Here is a 15347-nt window from a genome sequence, read left to right as displayed (position 1 = left end):
CTGTGCCAGACTGTCCCCAAAGCCAATGGCCTTTCCAGGGATGCTCCTGGCTCTCCGTGGATGTCCCGAACGGTGCCTATCCAGATGAGTCTCAGGACACCCCAAGGTCACAGGACAGTTGTTTCTCCTCCATAGTCCGGATGCCCAGGTCTCTGAGTTTCTGGTTTCCTATCTTTAGAGGGTCCTCCCTAGCTGTCAAATCATCTGCTCCTCCCTCTCTCCCTGGACAGAAACTTCCTTCCTCCATTCTTCCCTCCCTCCTTCCTTCCCTCCAATTTGCCTCAGGCTGGGAGCAGGCCCGGAAACCAGATCTCCAAGTGTGTTACAACTGCGTGCAAAGTAAGAGGAAGCGGACTCTGAAGGGGGGGGGGGGGGATGTACAACAGTGACACAGGGACTGAGGAGTTAAGTTAAAGCTCGAGCCCAGAGTCTTTGATTTCCAATCAGTTCCTGGCTCGCCCTGATTCCATTCATCTGCTCACTCACCACCTGGCTCCGGTCTACCTGGGGCCTCTCCAGAGCTGAAGCAAAGCACAAAGACCAGTCCCGGCGGGCAGGCAGATGTACAAAGAGGCTGTTGAGCGGCGATAAGGCCGGAACTTGGGCAGAGCTGGAGGGGAGGGAGGCGGCTGGCTGGGACGGTGGAGCAGGAACGACAGGGGAGAGCACAAGTGCAGAGGCCAGGGAGGGAGCCACTGTCACCAGTCCAGTTCAGAGGTGCGGGGATGTCCCAGAGGGAGGGAGTGGAGTCTGCTCCCACAAGGTATTCTGGGAGATTTGTGTGCTCCCGAGGGCAATGGGGGTGGGGAGGCTACCTGGGTTCTTCTCCCCAGGAATGTCAAATTGAGCAAGGTCAGTCCTTTGCTGGGAAGGTGCGGCATGGGGTGCCTTCCCAACACTTCCTATAAAAGCCATGAGGGGCCAGGAAACAAGGCCAGAGGTGCCCACCCTGGAAACCTAACTCTCCAAGACGTTCCCACGAGCCTTGTGGATCTGAGGGGATGGCTTCCCCCAAACAACCCGAGGCTTCCACACCAACTCGGTCAGGACTGCGGCAGCCCTAGCAGTGCCCCCACTGCTCCTCAGCCCTCAAACCCGGGAGTCAGAGAGACAAAGAGCAGGGGAAGGCCCCGAAGAAGGGGAGGCCAGGGGCCCCAGGCCCAACTCAAGTGGCCTGTGGGGGGGACTCGGCCGTCCCTCCAAACAGGAAGGAAAAGCACCCGGGGCCGCAGCCTCTGGGCCCTTGGTCTCCATCTCCGTCCCACTACTTCACTGCCAGCCAGTCCTTTTCCCGAATCCCCCGCTCTGGGCCGGCACCGCCTCAAACCCAGCAGTTCGGCTGGGGGCCACGGGACCTGCAGGTCCGTAGTGGAAAAAACATGGGGCTGGAACCAGAGGGACCTAATTAAGGCTCTGACTGCATGCCGAGCGGTCACACGATATGGGGGACAACCTGAGAAGGTGGACATTTACCTGTGTCCACATCTCACTTACAGGCCTGTGCCTGCATGGCGTGTGGTCAGTGGCACCGCTAGAGGGAACCGCATGGCCCGCACGATGGCCCCCCTTTCCTCTGACAGCCTGTGAGCTGCGAAGCTCCCCAGAGGCAGTCACCGGGGCCACAGTGCAGCTCCAGAGGCAGAGCTCAGCCCCTCCACAGGGGTCAAGTCACCCCACCCTGGCCCTGGGGTGGGCATGGGGACTGGGGAAGAAGTTAGCCCCACTCAAGCATAAAGACCTGTGCCTGTGTTCCCAGGACAAACCCTATGGAGGGAGGGGAACGTCACAAGGATCAACAATACTAAGTGCGATCCATTAGAAACTGGAGAGTATGGAGAGTCGGGGTGAGGGGACGGGCAACAGCCCAGTCAGAGCAGGGCCAGGCCGGTGCAACTGGTAACAGCAGAATGAGACACCCGGCAGGGACCGGCCTTACAGGTTATCATGAGGAGCCTGGACCCTATCCCATGGGCAATGGGGAGCTATGGAATGTTGTATGTTGTCCCCAACCCACAGAGGATTCTGAAGAGGGATGCAAGGTGATGAGACCCGGGCTCTGGCAAGAGGTCACAACATGTAAGATGGATAAGGGGAGGCCAGCTGCCCCAGGCCCGGAGGTCAGGCAACCTGCAGGGGCGATGCCAAGGATGGCTGAGATCTGGAGCCTGAGAAGATGGGGGCAATAATGACATTAATGAGGGAGGCTAGGGACTCCTGGGTGGCTCAGTCGGTTAGGCATCCGACTTCGGCTCAGGTCATGATTTCATGGTTCATGGGTTCAAGCCCCATGTCTGGCCCCATGCTGACAGCTCAGGGCCTGGAGCCTGCTTCGGATTCTGTGTCTCCCTCTCTCTCTGCCCCTCCCCGACTTGTGCTCTGTCTCTCAAAGATAAATAAATGTTAAAAAAAATTTATTTAATTAAAAAAAAAAAAAAGAGAGAGGCTAGTGGCACAAGGAACAAGAGTACAGGCCTTCTGGGTTCAAATTCCAGTTCTACCTCTTACGTGATGGGTGACCCTGGGCAAGCTACCTAGCTTCTCTCTGTCCCAGGGTCCCCATCTGTGAAACGGGGTGACAACAGAACCCACCTAATGGTGTTTGAGATGCAAATGCTAACAGCAGTGCCTGCACACAGTAGGTACTCTACAAGTGGTGACTGCTAGGTGTTTTGGCGGAGGGGGGAGCCCAGGGCTCAGTAAAGCTGACCATTGTAGGGTGGGGTGGGCAAAGCATGAGGAGGCATTTAGGGAGGGGACAGAGACCCTATCACTGAGGCCAAGCAAGGCAGCGCTGGATCTGGGGACAGCACTTCTCCAAGGCCAAGACACAAGACAGAGCTCGCCAGGTCCCCATGGACATAGAGCTAGGACAGTCAGCAGCCAGAACTTGTCAGTAGAGGGTTGATGCCAGGACTGCCGTCCCAGGCACGATCAGTGTTCCCTGAGCAGTGCCAGGTGGCCTGGGGGTCCCCCTCAGAGGTGTCTAACCCCAGAGCTGGCGTCAGCTGCAGCCTTAATCCGTCCTCTGTTCCCACCAGGAAGGGGCAGAGGGGCCAGCCCTGGGGACGCAGTTTGAATGTCTTAGACAATGTCCTCCTACTTCCTTCCAATCTGATCCAAGCCTGCAGAAGGTTAAGCCTTTGTCCACCCAGAGGCAGCCACACTATTCACACCATTCACTTCAGAATCAGACCCCGGTGTGGCTGGGAACAGTCCACTGCTCCCCGCCCGTCCCCCTACACTAAGGCTCCGCCTGGCCTGGAACCAGGAACCGGCACAGGGAGGCTGCTGCTGGCACTGGCTCACCTCCACAACACAGGGGGGCACTCATGCACTCACTGCGTATCCACCTGTAGACCCTTCTAAAAGGAGAGGAAATCAGAGATACAAGAGTCATGATGATAAAGAGGACAAAGGAGGTCTGAGGAGGGGGAGCTTGAGAAAAGGAAGGCATCAGCAAACAATCGTCAAAAACAAAAAGCAGAGGAGGAGTGTAATTGGTGAAATCTGCCCAAGGAAGCCAGTTGGGTCCTCCCATCCCAGAGTTGAGATGGCTGGTGTTTGGCCAAACTCTTTGTTAAAATGGAAGGATTACTTGAGGCAAAGTAGGAGCTTTATGGAAAGTTGGCTTAGAGAGGGCAGTTGACACAGACACATCCCCACCCCCAAATACACAACACTCTTAGCTGCCAGGGATCTACAGCCACAGGCAAAGAGAAAATCCAAGGGGGGGGGGTGGGCAGGGCGCCTGGATGGCTCAGTCGGTTAAGGGTCCGACTTCGGCTCAGGTCATGATCTCACAGTTCTTGAGTCAAGCCCCGTGTTGGGCTCTGTGCTAACAGCTAAGAGCCTGGAGCCTGCTTTGGATTCTGTGTCTCCCTCTCTCTCTGCCCCTCCTCTGCTCATGCTCTGTCTCTCTCTCTCTCAAAAATAAACATTAAAAAAATTAAAGAAAGAAAGAAAGAAAGAAAGAAAGAAAGAAAGAAAGAAAGAAAGAAGGAAGGAAGGAAGGAAGGAAGGAAGGAAGGAAGGAAGGAAAGAAAGAAATCAAAGGGACTCTTGATTAAAATGGTGGCAGTGAGTGTCCCAGAGGAAAGACTTCCACATTCAGGCATCTAAGAGCTCCCAGTCATGGGCTGCTCCCTGCCTGGTCTCCAGAATCCAAGCCCCTCCTATATATACAAAAACAGAGATGAACACAAGAGAGCCATGGTCCACTGGTCAGGAAAAGACCCAAAAGGAACACTGTTGGGCTCCACCCCTCCTTTTCTCCCTTACAAACCTCCATTTGGCCAGGTTCCTGCCCCTCAGGGAAGGTCAGTCACTGGCCCAGGTGGGCCCTTGACCCAATGCTGGCCAAAGGGATGCCAGAGGCTGGCTTAGGGGATCCATCTGGGAAAGACTTCTCATTTTTTTTTAATGTTTTATTTATTTTTTGAGAGAGCATAAGCAGGGGAAGGGCAGAGAGAGAGAGAGAGAGAGAGGGACAGAGGATCTGAAGTGGGCTCTACACTGACAGCAGCAAGGCTGATGTGGGGCTCAAACTCTAGAACCGCAAGATCATGACCTGAGCTGAATTCAGATGCTCAACCGATGGGGCCACCCATGCGCCCCAAGATTTCCTCATTGTTTAGAAGAACTCTAGCTCTTTCCTGCCTCTGATTTTGTCACAGCTGTATGTGACTTGGGGAACTCACCATCTTGCTACCCGCCCCCAGATGAAGGCAACACAAAGACTGAAGGGGTGGGGAGGACCGAACTCGGGTCTCCGACAGCAACCGCCAACCATGCCCAAGGGCCACCCGGATCCTCTGGACACCCTGCTATACGAGATGATTCTTCACTGTTGGGTTCAGGGCAAGGTTTTCCATGACTTGAGCCAAGGGCCTCCCAACTGATACAAGGCAGAACGGTATATACAGTCTCAACACTCACGTTCAGCAACTGGTACCTAATCTGATGGCAGCCATCCCTTGGAAGAGAAGATCCTGCGGCTTCCGCTCTCCACAAGTCGTAAATAGCTCTACTATTTTACAAGAGATATTGAACAGGGACATCATAATTTTACAACAAAAATGATTAAGTTTTCTTTTAGCTGTGAGATTCTAATCTGTTCCCTCCAAACCAGGGGATCTCAGCTGTGGAGAGATGGGCCTTAAACCCCGCGAGAAGGTGGATGCCCTTAGCAAATGGGTGCCCCCAACTCGATATGTGATTTCAGAGGTTCCGAAGACCTGAGGCAAAGAGCTCCGGGGGCGTGTGAGGGGCTCAGTCGGTTGAGCCCCAGACTCTTGATTTCGGCTCAGGTCATGATCCCAGCCAAGGTTGTGGGCTAGAGCCCTGCATAGGGGGCTAGGCTGAGTGTGGAGCCTGCTTGAAATTCTCTCTCTCCCCCTCTGCCCCTCTCCCCAGCTTGTGCTCTTAGGATAGGCTAGGCTAGGCTAGGCTAGGCTAGGCTAGGCTAAAACAAGCTCCAGCTATCACCATAGGGCTCAAAGGAAACTTGAAGGTCAATACTCCATCCCCCAGCCTCCCTAAGCCCCGCTACAAACTTCTCACCCCAAGGAATTGGGCGACCCGCATTCCAGTGAAACCCCAGAGAAAAGGCTTAACACCTTCCAGACAATTCTTTCCATTTCTCAACCACTCCAACCACGAGAAAGTTTTCTTCTCTATACTGAACCAAAGCTATTGACTCCTTTCCTTGTGGCCTCCATGGTCAAGTGGGTCCCCATCACACTTCAAGCGGTCAGCTGTCATCCTCCACCTTGAGGACCCTCAGTCCCAGGGCTTCCCTCGCTCAAGGACCTGGATCCCCTCCCAGTCCTGGCTGGCTGCTCTTCCCTGACTACATCCAGAAAGACCAGGACCCCTACCCTGAATGCAGCAGCCTGAAGTCACAGTGCTCCCCACATCTTCACGGGGGCCGCTAGGCCACATGAAGTGTCTTGCACACGGGTGGTGGCTGGCCTTTCCAGGACTTGCAATCCTCCTGTCTAGCAGCATCATTTATATCCAGCTCACTGTTGGGGCGCCTGGGTGGCTCAGTCGGTTGAGCATCTGACTCTTGGTTTCAGCTGAGATTGTGATGTCACCTCACCGTTTGTGAGTTTGAGCTCCATGTCGGGCTCTGCACTGACAGTGTGGAACCTGCTTGGGATTCTCTCTCTCCCTCTCTCTCTCTCTGCCCCTCCCCTACTCATGCTCTTTCTCTCTCTCTCAAAATAAACAAACTTAAAAAAAAAAATCCAGCTCACTGTTAAGAGTTTGAGTTTCTCAAGGGCAGTGGCTCCTCTGGTTCAATCTGTGCAATCCCAGCACCCAGCAGGTGCTTAGCTGAACGAATGAATGAATGAATGAATGGCTCACAAACAGTAGATAAGAGGGCTCGTCATCATCATCATTATGGTACCACAGCAGATTATGGTTAGCAAATGTATAGACATTGATGGCTGTGGGACCCCAGAGGTAAGAACACTGGGGAAGGGGTCACAAAAGGTCACGCAGCCTTGGAACCAACAAATCTATGTCCTGGCAGAGCACTGACTATGATCAAGTTTCATCCTGCAGGATAGTGTGGTCCTTGCTCCAACAACTCAGGTGTCCCTGTACCTGGGCCTTCCAAGGATCATCTAGGATTTAGGACCAGTAGTGCCCTTCGATCACTAACACTCAAGGGACACAGGAGCTGAAAGAGGCTTGTAGAGGCAGGACTATATGATGCGGAGGAGGACAGGCACTGAATGCGTGAGGGTGAGAGTGAATGTGAACACACATGTCACATGTGTGGACGCACGAGGGTGCACATGATGCAGATATTCACGAAGCAGGAAACTGAAAGCAAACGTGTGCAAAGCCTGGAGGGTGTGCTGGGCTCCTCCAAGGAGCGTCTCTTCGCCGGGTCTGGCGGCCGTGGCTCCCAAGGCCCGACTGAATCAGCACATTTTAGAGACCACGGGCTCAGCCACACCATGAGGACCCTCCTCAAATTCAAAGGAAGGAGATATTGTTTTTTTTTTTCCTTTCATTTATTTATTTTGAGAGAGAGAAAGGAAGAGGGGCAGAGAGAGAGAAAGAGGGAAAGAGAATCTCAGCGCAGAGCCTGATGCGGGGCTCGATCCCACGAACCGCAAGATCATGACCTGAGCTGAAATCAAGAGTCGGAGGCTTACCCGAATGAGCCACCCAGGCGGCCCTGAAAGGAGGTATTTCTATTTCTATTTACTAGTTGGACTATGGGTACGATCCGGCTAGAGTATAAATAGAGCCCCTGAGACCTCACAGCTTTAAAACCAGGCACTTATTAACTAACCTTGCAAGGGATTCATGAAATGAATCACGAAATGTGATTCTCATGAAATGTGAAGGCTCTGTAACGAGGGTGGAGGAGACTTCTCGGAGGGAGTGAGGTGGGAAGAGTGGGGAGCAAGGAAGAGGAAGAAACTCCCTGCAAAGATCTGACCGCCAGGAGCTGGGAGCCCCCTCCCAATTCCCCTCCGTGGTGGTCAGCACACCTCATTTGGCAAATGGAAACAACCAGTGCTTGAACAGGTCTAAGAAATAGTTCCAAGTCAAGGTGTCTTTCTGCCAGAGACCAGGGTCCCGAACAGAAGCCGACCTGAGTTCTGGCTGAACGCCCCCCAGGAATTCAGACTAGCCCAGGGTTCTCTTGCCCCACCCATGGTCGGCAAGGTCAAATGTGCAAAATCCAGTGCAGGTGTGGGAATTTCAAATCTAAGGCAGGTCACCGTGGACTGAAACTCCAATCTCATCGCCTTTCTCTAAGGCACCTTCCTCATCTTCAAAGTCAATTCGCTCAGAAGATGCACCTGAGAGTGGGTGTGCTGCCTCTCCTCCCCCCTAGAAACCCTCCCCCCTCTGCACCTCTACTGCAAATGCCTGCCCTCTAAGTCTACACCCTTTCTCCCTCCCTCAAGGAGGAGACTAAGGAGGAGAAAAATAAATGGGATAAGGGTGGGCAACATAAGAAATGAACAGTCCCATAACATCCTCGCCTTTTCTGGGCTTAGTGGTGACGTGGGCGTTGGAGGGGCATCTACGACATCACCATTTCGGATTCTCAATAAAAAGACAACTTTCCCAGAGCCAAATGCTCCTCTCTCCACCCTTTCTTTGGGGGAATGAAAGACAAACTTTTAGTATAGCTACAAAAACACAGCAGCCACATTTTGAGGTGCTGCATTTGTTTTTGTTTTTGTTAATGTTTATTTATTTTTGAGAGAGACAGAGACAGAGTGCAAGCAGAGGAGGGGCAGAGAAAGAAGGAGACACAGAATCTAAAGCAGCCTCCAGGCTCTGAGCTGTCAGTCAGCCCAGATGCGGGGCTCGAACCCACGAACCATGAGATCATAACCTGAGCCGAAGTCGGACGCTTAACCGACTGAGCCACCCAGGCGCCCCTGAGGTGCTGCATTTGGGTCCTACCCTTAAGTGGCCACCCTCAGTATCTCCTATTGAAAGAGGCCCCCGGATAAGCCCTGGGTAATTAAAGTTTCCCGTCTAGCCTTGACCTCCACCAGCTTCTGTTACAGCCCTGGACACAAACCCAGAGTCAGTTTCTTCTGGGCCTTCTCACTCTTCGTTTAAAATCAGGCCACTGTTCTCTTGGCTCAGGCTATCCAGTAACACACTTGGAAATGAAGAGGGAGCTTTCTCTGGCCAGGATGATGGTGCCTCTGGCTTCCCACACTCACTCGAAAATTCTCTTCCTCCTACAACACAGCATTTGGCAGCCAGGCTCATTTGTGGTAGGCCCCAGGGGTACAAAGACAAGTGACCCCCAGCCCAAGAACCCAACATCCTCACAGCTGGGTCGGGGGAGGGATCCAGTTCTTTCGCCAAACCTTGACAATGCAAGACATCCCTAAGCAACACTTCCAAATAGAAAAATCAAACTTAAGAGATCAAAGCACATTCGGCAGTACCTGCATGCATTTCTCTGGCTCAGAACAAAAGGAACAGGCGTACTTTATGCCCATCAAGTCAGGTTTTGAGTGAACTAAGGCGACATCAGAATCTGGATCTGGCAACTCTGATTAAACTGAAATTTTTGCTGAAAGTGAGTGCACTCCTGGGACGACTGGGGGTGTGGGGGTGAAGGGAGGGGTGGAGGGTACTGCTGTCGGTTCTGTGTTTTGTAGTTAGATAGCAGCTCCATTTCCATTAGGATTGGGCTTTGGGAAGATCGATCCTCCTGCTGAGGGTAGGAATATGGAGGCTTTGGTTAAGGCTCTGACGTCCCCAAATCCGAGGGCCTCCTTGGGCAGGCCTGCCTACTCCGGCTCCCCAATCCCTCAGGAGGCAAGGAGAAGGTGGTCATGGTGCCTCAAGGACTGGGAAGCCCTGGTCACTTGCGGTAACGGGTTGAATAGGGTGCCCCCTGCCAAATTCACGGCCACCCAGAACCTCAGAATGTGATCCTGTTTGGAAATAGGATCATCGCATATGTAATAAATTAAACTAAGATGAAGTCGTACTAGATTGGGGTGGGCCCTAAATCCAATGACTGGTGTCCTTAAAAGGGGGACATATGAGGACACACATATAAGGAGAACACCATCAAGAACACCTGGGCGGCTCAGTCGGTGGAGCATAAGACTTCGGCTCAGGTCATGATCTCACGGTTCATGAGTTCGAACCCCACGTGGGGTCCGTGCTGACAGCTCAGAGCCTGGAGCCTGCTTCAGATTCTGTGTCTCCCTCTCTCCCTGCTCCTCCCCAACTTGTGCTCTGTCTTGCTCTGCCTCTGTGTCTCAAAAATAAATGCTAAAAAAAATTTTTTTTAATTAAAAAAGTAATAAATAAACATTTAAAAATTAAAAAAAAAAAAGAACACTTGAGGCACTTGGGTGGCTCAGTTGATCAAGCCTCCGACTTCCGCTCAGATAATGAACTCATGGTTCGTGGGTTCAAGCCCCACATCGGGCTCTGCACAGACAGTGATAGAACAAGGCAGAGATCGGAGTGACAGGTCTGTAAGCCAAGGTTATGCCAATGATTGCTGGTGACCACCAGAAGCTACAAGAGGCATGGAAGGATTCTTCTTCCCTCAAGCTCCCGTAGCCTCGCACAGCCCTGCGGGTACCCTGGGTTCCGGTTCCAGCCTCCAGAAGGGTAAGAGAATGCATTCACGCTGTTTTGAGCCACCGGCTTTGTGATACTTTGTTACAGCAGCCGGAGGACGCTTATCCAGCCCTCCAGCAGTGGAGCGAGTGACTCCCATCGACAGAGCCTGGAAGGGCAGAAAGTCAGGGCAGAGCCCCAGGGGGACCAATTACTCACCAAGCAGCTAGGTCGCCACTCTGCAGCTCAAACTGCGGGAGGAATCAACTTCAAAGGATCGATCAGACATTGCTTTTGAATTACTGAGCAAAAAAGGGACAACCCAAAATCTGCACATCCACCAAAACTATAGCTATGTGATCATCTAAAAATGAGGGGTGCAAATCTCCTGGGCCCTCACCGTGGGCCCTGCATTGAGCTAACTGCGTCACATACATTAGCTTATTTAATCCCCACAATAACCCCACAAGGCAGGTACTGTTCAATCCACACTTGACAGAAAGGGAAACTGAGGCACGGTGCTTTTAAGTAACCTGCCCGAAGTAGCCTTCCAGGTAGCAAGAAGTAGGGTCTGGGTCTGAACCCAGGAAGCCTGGCTCCGCGCTCATGCTCTTTACAGCCTCAACCCTGCTTCGGCAGTGCATCAGGTGTGGAAAGCCAGACAACGGGAAATAAGTTGGTGTGTGACCTGTTCTTGGGGGTTTATAAGATGCGTATGCTTTTATTTATGTGTAGAAAAGCAAAGGAAAAAGAAAAAGGTTGGAAGAGGCCACACTTCAATTGGGGACAGAAGCACAGTATTGATCAGTGCTGGCTGGACCGGTGCTGTGGCAGGTGACACTGTCGCAGAGCAGGGAGGAGAGTCAGGCAGGGGTCGGCAGGTGCAGGGCTCCTCCAGGCAGCATAGGAGCCCGGGAGGCCCCAGTAAGAGGTTTCCTCGCCCGGCCCTCAGTGAGGGCCAAGGCAGCTGAGGATAGGGGTCAATGCAGGAGTGAGCCGTCAGGTTTTCAAGAGGACCTAACTATGCATAGTTTAAAATTTGTTGTTTTTTTAAGTCACGCAGGACAACAGGAAGAAGAAAATATGAAAGCGGGCCAGCAGAGAATCAGGGCTGGGCCGTGGGCAAAGTTGGGACCAAGGAGCCCCTTAGCAGGCTGCAGAGGGTCAGCAGCACTGCCAGGCTGGGGCAGGTGGCAAATCCCCGAATGGCCAGCCCCACAGCAGCCTTCCGGGTGGAGGCGGCCTGCCCCAGCCTGGGCAAAGGCAGCAGGGACAGGAGGCCCCTTGGGCGGATGGGCTCAGGCAGGTCCTGGAGCCAGCTGGCCATCTGGAGGGAGCTTGAGGTGGCAGGAGGGCAGGAAGCCCCCCAAGGCGTGGCAGGGCGATTGGTCTAGCCTAGTGACCGAGGGCACAGCAGGGCCCCTTCACAAGAGGAGGGGTTTGTCCATCACCTAGAGTCACTTGCCAAGCCGAGTCAGAAGTGTCTAGGTAACAAATCTCCCAACCTGGGGCCGCTGACCCTAGTGGGGTCCGGACAACAAGTGAAATTGGGCAGATGCACCCTGAAGGTAAACCGATGAGCTAGGAGGGAGGATGCCGAGTTTGTGGAAGCCCAGCCTTGGGGTCATGCAATCCCTGTTTTTGTAGGAGGTGGGGAGCCTGAAGGTGTGACACAGGGCTGGAGCCAAAGTGGTCTCGCCGGGTTCTCACCAAACCCCTTGAAAGGAACAATTGCCTCCATTCTATGATGAAAGGCCAGAAGTGGTTAAGCAACTTGCCCACGGTCACAGTCACAGCTAATGACCCTGGAATAAGTGGGCTGTGTCCCCACCCTCCCCACACTCATGATGCATAACTGAGTCTTGACATCACGTTCCGGGGGGCCTTTCCAAACACAGTGGGGAAACAAAGACAGCATTCCCCAGTGGCCCCAGCCCCCCGTAGCCACAGTGCTACCTGGCCCTCAGGGGAAGGCAGCGTTGTGCCCATCTTACCAGCAAGAAAACCAAGGCTTAGAGGGATCATGTAACTTGTTCAGGGTCACAGATCCCAGGCCCTGTCAGCCCTATGCCTGTCCGAATCCAAAGGTGACACTGCTCCCCCTGCCGTGCTGGGGTCTCCAGGTACTGCTCAGCTGACTCGAGCAGCTCTGCCTCTCTCCTCTTCTGGGACACAGGGATGGTTCCCAGGAAGGCGTCTCCGCAGCAGCTCGGGCCTCGGATCCCACTCCCTGCCGACAGGAGTCATGCAATCCAGCCATGACACTTGTGGCTGAAGGTAAACAAAGTGCCAGTGATCTGGGTCCAGGACGACCCAGGAAGGTCATTCACAAGCCACCAGCATTTGACCCTCCCTCCTCAGCAATAGCCTCCAGATTTGCCGGTGAAAGCCATTCTTCCCCAAGGCCAAGTCTGCTAGAGATAGGGCTGTACTCCTCCCTGCAGGGGTGGAGCACATGCCTCAGGCCTGGCCAATCAGAGCAAACAAGTCCCCTGGCCACAGCAATTGGTTGAGAGCCAGTAAGAAACAATAGCAAAGCTAAAGGCAGAGAGAGACAATAAGGCCTTTGCTGTGGTTACCCTTTCTCCCTGGACTGGAGCTGCTGTGGCCAGACTGCCACCACCAGGGATAAGCCACCTGAGAATGGGGACAACACAGAGAGGAAGCTGGCTTAAGAAAAAGAGAAACTAAGCACTGATAGTATCATCTGAGCGCCTAGGTCCAGCCATACCTGACACCAATTATGAGCCCATTAATCTCCTTTTTTGTTTATGCCACTTTTGGTTGAAAGTGACAGAAAACCCAACCTAGAATTCTGACTGACACCGCAGCTCTGGAGAACCACCGTCTGGCACCACACACAGGCTGGACTGGCCAGCTTTCTTGGGACCCTGGACCACACGTGCCTTCCCTTGAGCTTGACCTTGTTCCAGAGCCTGCTTCCTCATGGATGCCACCTTGCTCGTCCTCCTAAGGCCCTCTATGTGGACTCCCTTTATGACTCTTATGTAGCCAACAAACAAACTCAACCTTTCAAAGATTGTTCTAGAAAAAAATAGAAATAAAAGAAACCCAAGTCATCCCAAAGCAAACTGAAGAAGGAGGTCCCCAAGATGCACCCCCCAGTCCAGCTGGACTGTTGGGAACTGCTGGGACATGGGAGCAAAGGAGCCAAAGCATACTCCCAAATAAATCAAAGGGGCCCTGACAAACCAAGTACCCATTGTTTTTCCATCTCCACTCCAAATGCTTTTTTTTTTTTTTTTTTTTTTTTTGCCCCAACTCAGCTTTCCTTAATTGCCCAAACTAGACCCACCAGGTGTGAACACCAGAGAACAGTGCTTGCAAGCCAGGGACTGGGAAATCAGGGTGTCACGGAAACAGAGGAGGCAGGGAGGCTCCAGGTGCCAGCCTCCACTGACCTCCACACAGAGGCCGAGGCTGGACAGCAGCCCAGCCTCAGGAAGGGGCCAAGGCTCTGGCCACCCAGTGCCGGCCACAGAGCCTTTAAATAGAACCTCAACGCGGAGCACAAACACATTCCGAGCGCTTTTAAAAACGCCCTAAGTATGACCTGGCCGGAGGCCTTCGCTCCCCCAGGCATTTTTCCGGTCTTGGCCCAATTCTGGAAATAATATTAATAGCTCGGTTAGAAGCTTACGGTGTGCAAAATACTTTATGGCCTTAAAAGGCTGGGACCATCGCTGCTCTCTCTCTCTACAGATGAGAAAACTGAGGTCCAGGGACCTCGCAGGATACAAAGACAGCTGGAGGGGGCTCTCTATGCTGCTTCCATCGCCCGGTGTTGGGGCGCGCCAGCAGCTCCCCGGCTCCGCGGGGCTTTCACAGCAGGACCCGCTGCCAGCTGCCACGTCCGGTTCCGACGGGCGCCTACTGCCCCAAAGCCAAGAAAGGGTAAAACAGATAAGGCGACGCCCCCAGGAGGCTCCCTAGTCACGCTCGCTCCAGGAACGTCCTGATCTTTTGCAACGAGTCTAACAAACTCCCAGTTCTCAGCCTCTGTGGGTACATCAGACCCCGAGCGGCAGCCAAGGATAACTATCCCCTTTTGTTTTAAAAGATAAAAGGACAACGGGGCTAGTTTCTCCCTTGGGAGATACAGCTGGCAGGTGAGCCGCTGCGCGATTCTGTTTCCTAGAAGTTGCGCTGCGGGCAAATCTCGCAACCAGCGGCGCAGGGGCGGGACCCGTGGTCGGGACCCGGGAGCGTGGGACTCCGGCTCCGCTGCCCCGGGGAACTTCTGAGCTCAGGCCGGGAGAGCTGCGGCCACTGCCCTCGACGGCCGGGCCAGGACCGCGTCCCCCCCCCCCCCCCGCCCCCAGACGCGCCGGCACGGACTCGGGGCGCGCAGGGCCTCGGGGGCGTGGGTTAAATGCTAAGGGCACCCCCGGAACTCCTAAACTATCCCACCCAGTCCCACAAAGCAGAGCCGGGAAACCCGCCCACCCCCACCTCCCCCCACACACACCACGCCCCCACCTCCCGGGTCCCCAGCGCAGGGTGCTCGGGGGGCGCAAGGCACAGGGCGGCGCGGGGCGCTCACTTTTTGAACATGCTCTCCAGGTCCCTGATGAGGCGGCGGCTGAACTCCGGGAACTCGGTGTAGGGGTTGAAGACCTTGCAGCGGCGGGGCCGCGCGGTGCCCTCGTTGATGTCCAGCCGTCGGTTCAGCTGCGCGCTCAGCTCGGCGTCGGCGCAGGCGGTGGGCGCCCGGGCGGGGGACTCGTGCTCCGGCGCCAGGGCTGCGCCGGGCGCGGGCTGGAGGCCGCCCTCCTCCACCTCCTCCCACTGCAGCCGCCGCTGCAGCTTGAGCGCCAGCTCCTGGCTGGCCATGGCGGCGGGCCTGGGGACCCGGGGGCGCGGAACCCGACGCGGGGACTGGACGGACGGCGCGCTCCTCGCGGGCTCGCGGCGCTGCGACGCTCTGCCAGGGCGGCCGGAATCCGGCGGTTGGGTGGAACCGCGGGCGGGGGGGCGGGGGTGGGCGGGGCGGAGCCGCCGCTTTAAAGGAGGCGCCGGGGCTCGGGGACCGCCCGGCCGGCCGGGGGCCGCAGGTGTCTGGGCTTCCGGGGGTCCCCACCCGCCGCCCCCTCCCCGGGGCTCGGGACGGGAGGCTGACCGCCCCCCGGGACACGGAGTGGACCCTCCGATCAACTCCGACCTTGCCGCCCGAGCCCGCTCGGAGGGAGACAAGGGGACCCTGCGGTCCCCGGGGAAACGGCAGCGGGAAAGTTTCCCGACCG

General features: G+C 54.9%; 1 protein-coding gene across 1 annotated transcript in view; it reads right to left on the bottom strand.

Annotated features, from left to right (window-relative positions):
• The window catches only part of EFHD1 (EF-hand domain family member D1), a 43010-nt gene extending 27979 nt beyond the window's left edge, over window positions 1-15031 (bottom strand). Inside the window, exon 1 of the mRNA XM_023259812.2 lies at window positions 14648-15031. Within this exon, the coding sequence (XP_023115580.1) occupies window positions 14648-14937 (290 nt within the window). The 5' untranslated portion in view covers window positions 14938-15031. The remainder of the gene's footprint in view (window positions 1-14647) is intronic.
• Window positions 15032-15347: the final 316 nt, after the last annotated feature.

This window comes from Felis catus, chromosome C1 (assembly GCF_018350175.1).
Source record: "Felis catus isolate Fca126 chromosome C1, F.catus_Fca126_mat1.0, whole genome shotgun sequence".
Taxonomy (NCBI): domain Eukaryota; kingdom Metazoa; phylum Chordata; class Mammalia; order Carnivora; family Felidae; genus Felis; species Felis catus.
This window is presented reverse-complemented; position numbering and strand designations above follow the sequence as displayed.